Here is a 12,749-nt window from a genome sequence, read left to right as displayed (position 1 = left end):
TAAATCATAACAGTAGACAGACGTATTTCTGCTCAACTCCCTGTTTAGTGTGTCTCTATAAACAGACTCCATAATTCACATTAATTCACTGCAAATGATTCTACAAAGAGTTGAAGAAATCAATACCAGCAACAGAGTTGAAACGCCAAAATACTGATTTATAATGATTTATCATTTATGACGGTAATTTCACTAATTTTTCTGGCATAGACAGCCTAATACCGATGAATTATCTTCCATTGAACTATTTAACACGTTTTCCATGCACTTCTGATAATGAGGTTTTACCTCGAAATATTTAAATAGTGCAATTACACTCTATAAATTGCGCATGAAGTATTGAATAATAAAATAAAATTATTACACACAGGTACCGTGAAGAAAATAGAGAACATCACGTTACAATTGTTGGATATTTTGAATTGACTGTAAGTACTGATGTATACTGATTCACTTTTTGCTATTATTTATGATGGCAAGTTCACTAATTTCGCTTGCATAGAAAGCCTAATACCAATGAATTCTCTTCCAATAAACTACTTCACACATTTTCTAGGCACTTGTGATCAGGAGGTTCAACCTCGAAATATTCCACATTAGAAGCGATCTTCACTATAAATTTAGCATAAAATAGTAAATGATAAAATAAAATTACTACACACAGGTATCGCAAAGAAAACAGGGAACATCACATTAAAATTGTAGATATTTTGAATGCTTTCTTATTCTTAAATAGAATGTCTTATCTTACCTGTAACATCGATCTGTAAGTGGAGTGATTACCAATCGACCTGTGTTGCCCAGGTATTCGTAGGCGTAAGCTACGGTGGTCACCACCATTCGAGCCAGGACAGACTCTTCTTCCCAATAGTAACGGAGTTGACAAATCCATGAAAAATCCTGAATGTTATTCGTTTCCGATGTTTGCAATTGCGTTACAATGTCACGTGCTAAATGCATATAAAAATGTAGTATATGATTAAATATAAAATCTAAGCGTATAATCAATTTCATTGTATAGTGCTGTAATATCCACATTTTCTACATTCTGCATATGCATGGTTCATTGTTTGTTTTTTCTTGCAATTCATTGTGTTTTCTTTTTGACGGATTAATGATCGAACGTTCAGTTCGAGTGTAAAAAGAAATTTGCTGTAGTATCGATGTTTTCGACTTCCATAAGTAATCTTCAGGCGAGTAGTGAATTAAAAATTGCGTTGGTAAATTTATTGAACAGTCGATAGAAGTAAAAAAAACAAAACCAAATTTCTTTTTACACTCGAACAGAACGTTCGAACATTATCCCGCCAAAAAGAAAAATGAATGCAAGAAAAACAAACAGGAATTATTTTTGCTCTTCAATAAAACATTCCTTAAAGAAAAAATGCTGCCCAAATATATATATATATATATTCAATTCCAAATTTTTACGACGACCAAATATATAGTAATTGTCTATATTTTTTTTTTTTTTTGAGATAAGTTGTTTTTCATTGATTGAGATTGTCGGACTGACTTCCTCATCTTGGTTGTTATTGTCACAACGTTTCGGCCGTGACAATAACAATAAGGTGAACGGTTTGTTAGGAGTCTCGAACCCAACCCTTTATTATTATTACGGGGGTACCGTGTTCGGACTCCAGCTAGGCTTTGGGACATAGTTGCTGATTCTCTGTTTTTCAATGTTACTTTTTCACTGCCTTCGTTCAGGATTGAACTCAGCACCTCTGGGTAACTGTAAACTTTGATACAACGTCTAGGACCACTCGGCCATATGTCACTAGGACAATTCTTAGTTGGTTTTTGTTAATGTTAAACCTATGTTGTTATTCAAGGTTTTCTCTCTCTATCAGAGGTGTCCAAATTGCATTCAGCTCTATGCTTGGTTTGCTCAGTAGGTTGTTATGTCCGAGCATGTGAGCTATTTCTTTAAGTTTTCTCACTTTCCAGTGGGTCTCTCTGTTTATTATTTTTACTTCATCCCATAGGGGGCGATGATCCCCCCTCTCCATCCAGACATGGTTGGCTATACCCGATTTTTCCGTCTCCCCTTTAGTTACCGCTTTTCGGTGTTCTTCCACCCTTACTTTAAGGGGGCGGCATGTTTCACCCTTGTAAACCTTTCTGCAACTGCATGGGATGGAGTATATGCAGTTTTTTGTCATGTTCTCATCCATGCGGGGCTTCACTCGTACCAGGTGTCGTCTGATTGTTGACTCGCTTTTGAATACCGTCCTGATGTTGTAGGGGGCACATATTCTCTGAATCTTTTCGGAGATGCCTCGTATGTATGGTAGGCAGACCGTTGGAGGTTTTTGGGTTTCATTCTCCTCTCTTATACTATTAACACGTCTGGTGGATAGTATGCTATCGGGGTAGTTGTTACGACGGAGGGTATTCTTCAACCTGACCATTTCTTGGTGGTATGTAATGGTGTCGCTACTTATTGTCGCTGCTCGATGTTGTAAGCAGCGTGCGATTCCATGTTTGATACTGTATGGGTGATGGGAGTTGAAGTTTAGGTATTGTCCGGTGAAGGTAGGCTTGCGATATACGGATGTCTTAAACCCATGCTCTGTGCGTGATATGAGTATATCAAGGAAGCCTAGCTGGAGTCCGAACACGGTACCCCCGTAATAATAATAAAGGGTTGGGTTCGAGACTCCTAACAAACCGTTCACCTGACGAAGGCCGGAGGGCAAAACGGCCGAAACGTTGTGACAATAACAACCAAGATGAGGAAGTCAGTCCGACAATCTCAATCGACCAAATATATATATATATATATATATATATATATATATATATATATATATATATATATATTATATATATATATATTTTATATATATATATATATATATATATATATATATATATATATATTTGGTCGTCATAAAAATTTGGAATTGAAAATAAGTTTCTGAAAGTTAAGAGGATTTACTAAGATTTTTAAAAAGCTCAGTTTTAAGAATTAAAAATTGATATTTCCTAGAACAAAAAGGAATTAAATAAAACTAATTTAAATATTACTTTTTTCGGGATACAAGTTACAATATGGAAAATTAATAATAAAGGATTTTTACAGTTAGCGCCCTCTATACCAACAAGAAACTAATAGTGTTAGCTGTTGTCTACTCAAACGAGACATTTTTTTCTGGAATTGATTATATAATGTTATAAATTGAATTTTTAAAAATTCTTAATGCTGCAATATTTTAAGTCATAAATTTATTATATTTTTTACTAGAATATCTTGTCATTTTCTTTTCCAGATTTAACAACTAGTTCTTTACTTTTCCATGTTTAAGCTTAACAATATTGCTTTTCATGCTCGCATTTTTCTATTGCAATCCATGATTTTTCCAGGCTTCTAGTAAATTAACTTGTTCTTTGTTTAATTTCAGTTTTATTTTTACCCCGATTAAACATAACATACACCTATGTAATAACAATGTACGGCACTCGTCTGTTTTCAATAAAATCCCCCACTTATCTCCCTTTCATTCTTTCATTCTCTCTGTTTCACTTGTTCTCTTTTCGCTAGAGCGGTGAATTGGTAGCAACAGTAGTCGCTGAAGTTACATGGTTTCCATGGAAGCCAGTCATAAAAACGGCGCTCGCCTCCTTACGTTTTTTTACGATTTTGAACACCAGTAAATTTATTATAACATTTGTTTTACTGAATGAAAACTGAAAATTTTTTCTCACAATATAGCTCAGAATGTGAGCTATAAACTGAATAACAAGAAATATTACGTAGGTATGACTTTCTTAGATTTCAAAACTCGATATTATGACCACAAAAGTACATTCAACAATAAAAAACACTGTATGAAAACAACGCTAGCAAATAAATACTAGGAACTCAAGGAAAGTGGGCATCGGTAGTCGAATGGAAAATAATAAGACAGCCTACCACGTGTAGGGACCTAGACGACCCATGTAGATTATGCCTTCATGAAAAATTTGCTATCCTGCATTTTAAAGAACCCCAACATCTATTTAACTGTAGAAGAGAAATAGCGAACAACTGTGTTCACAAGATAAAATTTACTCTAGTATAGCGATACAAAATAGTTTTAAAACTAACAAAAACAGTAGAAAATAAACAAATAAATAAATTAAATAAATATGAATATACATAAACGATCACACACATATATGTATGTATATATATATGTGCATATATGTATGTACATATATATATATTTATATATAAACTAACATAAAAAAAACCTAACCTAGATTTAAAACAGGTCAAGAAACTAGATATCCAGGCTAAATAGGGCACACACAAAGGAACAGGTCAACCAGAGGTCAAATAGGCCTTTGTCCGATAGCTGCATGTTCATTGACTGATAGGAAGGGCGCGGTGGATACTAGAAAGCTGATTGGCTAACTAAAATCTCAATAGAAGGTGCGTATATAAAAACGACAGACAACCACAAAATTCGCGCATAAGTCTGAAGAGTCCTAGAGTGGATGAAACGCGGTATATTCAGTGTAGCTTAACCGCCATATATATTTTATAACTTACTAACTAGCTCTACCTACGTATTGAGCACTTTTGAAACTTTCATATATTAATTTTATGTGAGTAAATGAAGTAGTTATGTATATATATATATATATATATATATATATATATATATATATATATATATATATATATATATATATACAAATTGGCCTTCCCCGTTATATCTATCTCGTTTTTTTAATTTTTTGTTTGGGGTTAGCTGAAAGAGCAAGTGTACATAATCAAACCAAGAAATTTAGAAGAACTTGAAGGGCGAATACGTTAATTTATGACTACCGTCCCGCAAGAGTTTCTTGTGAAATCGGTTAATGTAATTCCTGGTTAACTTGAAATGCTGATGACGAATGGAGGTGCCTATATTGAATTTTTAATAAAATTCCATGCATTATATTTTCTTTTCATATTCATTAATTGTATGAATTATATTTCAAAAATAAATTGCATGCATGTTTTTACTTTTCAATCAATATGTATAAAGAGTCATTCTAAAACTAAGGTTTCTGTTTATAACTCAAAAACTAAAACGTTGAAAAGTTACTATTAAAACGACTGATATTTTTGCTCCAGAATTGATTTTTCTATATAGATGCCACCATTCTCAATGCACTTTTGCCAGTCTCTTTTGATGCCTCCATCGTAAAATGATGGTGCACACTTAGTCACTCAAATCAGCTTTCGTAAATACTCATATAAATCATTGGAGTCCTGAAATTGGGCCTAAATAACATTGCATCTGAAAAACGATGTTTGATTTTAAATAGCCACATTTTATTCTTCTTTGTTCTGTTTTTTTTTTGTAAAAAAATAATCATTTCGTTTTGATTTCATTCTAAAACTATTTATTTCAGCTAGAAAAATTGCCAAAATAGATATATTTTCTATTTATAACCTAAACAGATAAAAGTGTAAAATAATTCACCAAGTTCTCAAAATTGAAGATGATAAAATCAATAGAGACATCGACCGAAGTGATATGAAATCAAAAACAACGAAGATGAGAAGAGTAATCCTAATAAACGATGAAGTAATGTTCAAAGCTTATCTATGAGAGTGAGATGCAGGTAATATATGAGATGAGACCGAATATTGATTCCATCGTATTGATTGATTTGATTTGATAACTTTTTATTACATTAATTTTTACTAATATTCGCGAAAAAAATTACAGACATACCCGGAAGTGAATAAAAGTCTTCTTACCGTGAACGTCAAGGACAATCAGTGCACCAAGTGTGATTCGCGCCATTTTAGACAGTTTCCGACGCACCATTTCGACAACATCTTCGATGTGACGTTTGCATCTTTCGGCCAAACTTTCTATTTTGCCCGTCTGTAATGCCTGAGTTTGTGTTGGTTTATTGGTTTGCGTGAAAAAGTAATAAAATTGATAAAAGTAAACATGACAAAGTCCACTTTAAAGAAACGTTTTCTCATCTTTTAAATATAAAATTCTAAAATCAAGGAATAAAAGAAAAATCAGAAAAAGAAGTTAATCGATGGTTTAGGTGTCTTGAACTAGAACGAGGTATGACTGGCTTCGAAACCCAAATATATTTTGTTTCTGGAAATAGCAGATCGTATTTTTCTTTTTTGTTAGCTAGTAATGCTTACAGGGAGATAACTTAGATCCGGTCGAAGTGCTATTTATATAATATAAATCTGAATGTGTGTGTGCATGTGTGTGCGCGTGCGTGCGTGTGTGTGTGTGTGTGTGTGTGTGTGTGTGTGTGTGTGTGTGTGTGTGTGTGTGTGTGTGTGTGTGTGTGCCTGGTCACGAATAGGCTCCTATATGGTTGACTATTTTAAAAATCTGATTACATATAATGATAGAAGATGTATCGAGACACATGAATGCGTATGTTTGATCTGGCAGAACGGTGGTTCATTAAAATTGTGGGGTCTGCGTTCGCGCCTGGTCCACAAAGAATCCAAATAAAAAATTTAAAAATTAAAAAAAAACGTTTACAAGTGTTTTTGATACAGATGTACATAATACTTTGATAAGTATGTTTCAACTTAAATAGGGATGGTATAATAAAATTGTGGGGTCTGCGTTCGCGCCTGGCCTCCATAGAATGGAAATAGGCACAAACGTTAATAAAAACTTTTCATATATATCTGCGTAAGTATACTTTGATAATTATGTTTCAGTTTGAAGAAATATGGTATAATAAAATTATGGTGTGTTCGTTCGCGCCTGAGCTCCATAGAATGGAAATATGTCACAAAGTTTAACAAGGTTTTTTAATATAGATCTACAGAATATTGTGATAAGTGTTTCAGTGTGAATCTATTTTATTTTTACTTTCATCATATTTTACTTTGGTTTTGATACCCCCAAATTCGAAGCTGTCTCTTTATAACCCTTCCTTTTCATAACCTATCATACTTTCATAAATAAGAGTCCATTTTCTGTAGGCTGTTTTTGAACCCAGTCAACGACGGGTACTTTTGCCAGTATATATATATATATATATATATATATATATATATATATATATATATATATATATATCACAGCAAATGCTGTAGTGCACCAGTCTATATGCAGATCATCATTGTCTTATTAGACAGAAGGGCGTGATATATATATATATATATATATATATATATATATATATATATATATATATATATATATATATAGTAACAACGTAAAACTCAAAACTATATTTTCGGTGATATTTCTATGTAACTTTACTCTTTATCTCCTTACTTTATTCTCTCTCTCTCTCTCTTTCTCTCTCTCTCTCTCTCTCTCTCTCTATATATATATATATATATATATACACACACACATATGTATATATATACATATGTGTGTGTATATATTAATGGTTGTATACGTTGGTTTCCTAGATGTAAATCCAATGAAACCCGCGTGATTATTAAAGAGTGCTAAATGAGGGGCAGAGCTGGTATATAGTCTGTTTATTATACAAACATTATTGGTTACATATTTGCATACATGTTTAAGTGGAATCCTGATTCAAAGATATCATCAGACAAAAAAAAGAAGCGATACTTAAACGATCGTCAAGATTGCATTTTTTATAAGATATTCGGGTGCGGTTTACGCTCTGGGAGAAAGTGGGGTGTATACTCTTTGAATGTGAGCAGTAAGGGTTTTTGAAAGAGTTGTGGTAAAGGAAAGAGGTGGGAATTAGGGGGGGGTGAAGGAAGAAGGAGAAGTACGATCCTGTGTGGTTAATCTGCTTCAGAGGGGGGTATTGGTGTTTATTAGCCTACGTTTTCATTTTTATCTGAAGTAATAGAGCCTTTGGTGGTGTATCAGTATTCATTAAAAATAACATACCCCAGAGTCAAATTGAATTAAAAACAAATTTGCAAGCAGTTGTCATAAGAGCAACTTTACACAAACCGATAAGCATTTGTTCTTTATACATACCTCCACATGAACAAATAGATGAAAATGAATTGGAGAACTTAATAGAGCAAATACCCAAACCTTTTATTTTCCTAGAGGTACTTAACTAGTCACAATACCTTATGAGGATACAAGGAAACGGATAGAAAGGGAAAGAAAATTGAAAGTCTAATAAATAAAAATAATCTATGTTTGTTCAACCAAAAAGAAGCCACTCACATCAATCCAACAAATGGATTGCTTAGTTCGTTTGATTTAACTATATCCCCCCTTAAATAAAATAATTGAATAAAAAACAAATTTCATTCCTGTGAAGTATGTGATTGCTTACATAGACGTAACATTTGCTGTGTAATGTGCACTCTGTTGCCAAACTGCAAAATCCAAACTTGGCACTCTGTTGTCAAACCTTCTAACTATAAAATTTAACTTGAGGAACTTAAATCAGACAAAATAATTTTTTAATACATGGCCAATATACCTGTGAACCAAGTGCAAGTAACATTTGCCTAGAACATTTATTGTGTCATATGCAAAAATACTGAATACAAAAGAACTTTAATAGAACATACAAATATCTATGTATCTCATATAGAGTTCAAGTGTGAGCCACAGGTAGGAAGCCCTTTGATTTCGGATATCTGGATTTTTCTTGGAGTGTATTCGATGATGCCTGTGGTAGTGATCACTACCCAATCGTTCTCAAAAGCCATGAAAAAATATTTGAACATCCACCAAGATGGAAACATAATAAAGCCAACTGGGAAAAATTTAAGAATCTCTACTCGGAACAATTGACAGAAAACAATATCGATACAGTTGAAACATTTGCACAAACATTAATTTTAATAGAAGAGTCCATTCCCAAAACACTACTTCAAGAAAAAAGAATAGACCATGGTTTAACAAAGAATGCAAAGAATCAATAAATCTACGAAAAGCAGCATTAAGAAAATTTAATAAAGAACCAACAACAAGCAACTTGATTGAATACAAATTACATAAAGTAAAATCACGCAGAATAATAAAGAAAGCCAAAAAAGAATGTTGGCAAGAATATGTCAGCAAGATCAATGTTTTCACTAAATCAAAGATAGTTTGGGAAATGGTTAAAAAATTTCTGGAAAACATAACCCGATACCAATTAAACATCTTTTTACTGAAAATACCAAAATAACAGAAACTAAGGCTATAGCGAACAAATTAGTCAAAACATTTTCAGAGAACTCTTCTTCAAAAAACTATAACAAAGAATTCCAAACCATCAAAAAAAATATCGAAAAGTACAAGCTATACTTGAATTCCAAAAACTTTGAAGAATATAATAAACCTTTTTCAATAAGAGAATTGGAAAATTTCATAAACAAATCACACAACACAGCCGTAGGATCAGATGAGGTCCACTATAGTTTTTTGAAAATATTTCCAAAAACTTCAGTGGAACTTTTACTAAAAATCTACAATGACATCTGGATGAAAAAGAAGTTCCCAGAATCTTGGAAACATACAACAATTATTCCAATACCAAAACCAGGAAAAGATTCTTCAGATCCTGGAAATTATCGACCAATTTCACTAACAAGTTGTATGTGCAAAACATTAGAGCGAATGGTAAATCATCACCTAATTTGGTATTTAGAAACAAACAAACTAATAACCAATGCACAGTGTGGTTATCGTAAAAATCGTGGATGTCTTGACTATTTGGTCAACTTAGAATGCTATGTCAGAGAAGCCTTCATAAGAGGGGAACACGTCACAACTGTCTTTTTCGATCTAGAAAAAAGCTTATGATACTACCTGGAAATTCGGAATTATGAAAGATCTATTCGACTTTGGACTTAAAGGTAGACTTCCTGAATTTATTCAAAATTTTTTAACGAACAGAACCTTCAAGGTACGTATAGAGTCTACTCTAAGCAGCATAAACAAACAGGGAGAGGTGTGCCAAGAAAGTAATAAAGAACGCAAGAGAGTTGTATGCTCAGTCCGTCAAGTCCAAAGTAGCTGAGCAGCGGCTTGGTTCCCACCAGTTTTGGCAAATTGCAAACAGAATCCTGAACAGAAGCGTGTGCTCTATCCCAACTATCATCAATTGACCTGAGTTAATCTCGTCAGCATCAGACAAAGCCAAACTCTTTGCCAAGAACTTTACAGCCAATTCTACCCTTTGCGACTAAGGCTGCCAACCCCCAATATTTCCTCCTGTATCAGAAAACACACTATATGATATACAAATATCTGTACGTGATGTTGCCAAGCTAATCAAAAACCTTGATTCCAGTAAAGCAACCGGCCCTGACGGTATTCCAATTATAGTACTCAAAAGACTTCAACCAGAACTAGCACCCATACTTACAAAACTGTTTAAACGTTGTCTTAAGGAAAATTAATTCCCATCACCCTGGAAAATCTCATCAGTATACCCTGTATTTAAGAATTCAGGTGATCGTTCATCCCCCTCTCAGTACAGGTCAATAAGTCTCCTGTGCGTCATGAGTAAGTTGCTGGAATCTGTGTTAAATAGAGAAGTAATCAACCATCTCAGCAAAAATAACCTTCTTAGTGACACACAATATGGTTTCCGTTCTGCTAGATCTACAGATGCTTGATAGGGTGCTTACACTTATATCTCATAGGATTAGCGAATCACTCGACAGAGGCAACCTTTCTAGGGAAATTGCTCTTAACATATCAAAGGCCTTTGATAGGGTATGACATAAAGGTTTACTTCACAAGATCTCCAGCTATGGTATAGCTGGAAATGTCTTCTCAATTATTAAATCATTTCTCTCTGATAGGTTCATAAGAGTAGTAGTTGATGGGCAAAAATCAGAAGCTCACGGTATAAATGCTGGAGTCCCTCAGGGGTCCATCCTGGGCCCAACTCTTTTCCTGATCTACATTAATGATCTTCCAAATCACATCCTTACATCATTCGTAGACATTTTTGCTGACGACACTACCATTTATGGTAGCACATCTAAGACAGTAAACGACCAAGTGCTCTCCGATGCTCCCTCCTCTGATCTTGATCACGTTGTACAATGGGGAAAGGAATGGCTGGTTACTTATAATACGTCTAAAACCAAGCTTCTATCTTTACATCATCAACGTTCTGATCCCCATCTGGCATCAATTAAAATGAATGGCTCTCGTCTTGGGGAGGCCTCAAGTTTTGACAGGCTTCTGGGCTTGACCTTTACTCCTGATCTTAAATGGAATACATACATCAAATCTGTTGCCAAGGCCGCTGGAAAAATGGTCGGATCCTTCTATCGATCCAGTAGATATCTCACTGCTGATGCAATTCTCTATCTATATAAGAGCCAGATACGTCCATATGGGCAGGAGCTGCTAGAAAAGACTTGTCCTGTCTTGATAGGGTTCAAAATAGACTTCGTGGCCTGGTGAGAGATGTCCTTTTCTCTTCGCTGCAACCTCTATCTCACAGAAGAGATGTTGCGAGTTTGTCTCTGCTTTATCGTTATTTTCATGGAAAGTGTTCGACTGAGCTTCAATCTATGGTCCTCCCTCGCCAAACCTTCACAAGAAACACTAGACTAGCTGAAAACATTATCAATAATTTTCCCCACTCTTTATCTGTGCCTAAACCTAAACATAGATTTCATGATCAAAGCTTCTTTCTTAGAACTGCACACCTGTGGAATTGTCTTCCGTTTTCCTGCTTTCCAGCTCTCTATAATATGGTTTTCTTCAGGTCCAACGTGAACAAGTTTCTGATGAGCCGTTCCACTTAAGTTAACAAATTTACCGAACTTCCATTACTATCGATTACTATATTGTCCTTTTGACTATTCTACACTCTTTAACCCTTATCCTTGAGTGGCCTATCGGCCTTGATAAGTGGTGCCACCTATGTAAAAAAAAATATCTTAGGTTTTCATGGTTGTTTTTTTTCTTTTCTGGCTACGACTTCATTCTCCGTCTATTTATTGATAAGATTTATTCATTTATTTTATTCCTCGCTTTTTATTCGTTCATTTATTTCTCGTTTTCAAATCTATATATATAAAAATGTAAATTTGGTTCGTTCCAAACGAATAAAACCATATTTCTACGTTACCAATTTATTTGAAATTTTCAGACAACCCATCTTTAGAGTCGAGGCATGTTTTTTGTTGTTAAAATAAATTTACCTCGCGAATTATTAAAATATTAAATAAAATAAATATATTTTTTAACCGTGGTGCGAATCTGTTCTGTTGATAAAACTGAACTTCTGGTTCGATTCATTTCACAGCCACGAATTGACGAAAGATTTCATTTTCTGTTTAGTAAGTAAAAAAAAAAACAATTCATTGGTTTATCTTCCAAATTTTTTAATTTACACATTTTTTCTTTATTATATAAGGCCAAAAAAAGTTTGTCGCTTGCTTTTTGAGTTTTTTTTTTTGTTTGTTTGTTTTTCGATATAAGATTGGTTGGAATAAAAAAAAAACACGATTTAAAAAATAGCGCGGATCACTCTCTGCATTAGCACCGAAAAATGTTACTAAACATTTATTAATGATTTCTCACTTTTACAAACATTTGATTTTAAATTTCTTTTTAAATGACGACTTTTATCGAGTTTTTTTTAAATATCCCCCAATGGTGTTTATTAGCCCCTCCCTCCAAAAGTGATGTTTATTCCGGAAGCTGTTCTTAAGATTTGGAGGTTGGGGTGGGTGATTCCAAGGTGGACCTAATCTAAAAAAAAAAAAAAAAAAAGTTTTTTATGCGCACATAAGCAACTATTTTTTTATTAGCTTTTTTTTTACTTTTTTATTTAAAAATTAGTAAATTTCAATGAAT

At 33.8% G+C, this 12,749-nt stretch overlaps 1 protein-coding gene across 1 annotated transcript in view; it reads right to left on the bottom strand.

The window, feature by feature from the left end:
* LOC145244699 (dynein axonemal heavy chain 3-like) overlaps positions 1–12,749 on the bottom strand; it is a 382,877-nt gene that overhangs the window by 216,396 nt on the left and 153,732 nt on the right. The window contains exons 26-27 of the mRNA XM_080107154.1: positions 5,744–5,882; positions 752–950 (exon numbers count right to left, since the gene is read on the bottom strand). Of these exons, the coding sequence (XP_079963280.1) occupies positions 752–950; positions 5,744–5,882 (338 nt within the window). The remainder of the gene's footprint in view (positions 1–751; positions 951–5,743; positions 5,883–12,749) is intronic.

This window comes from Euprymna scolopes, chromosome 1, assembly GCF_053919585.1.
Source record: "Euprymna scolopes isolate OS-2025 chromosome 1, ASM5391958v1, whole genome shotgun sequence".
Lineage (NCBI taxonomy): Eukaryota > Metazoa > Mollusca > Cephalopoda > Sepiida > Sepiolidae > Euprymna > Euprymna scolopes.
The sequence above is the reverse complement of the archived record's forward strand: the minus strand, read 5'-3'. Positions and strand labels throughout refer to the sequence as shown.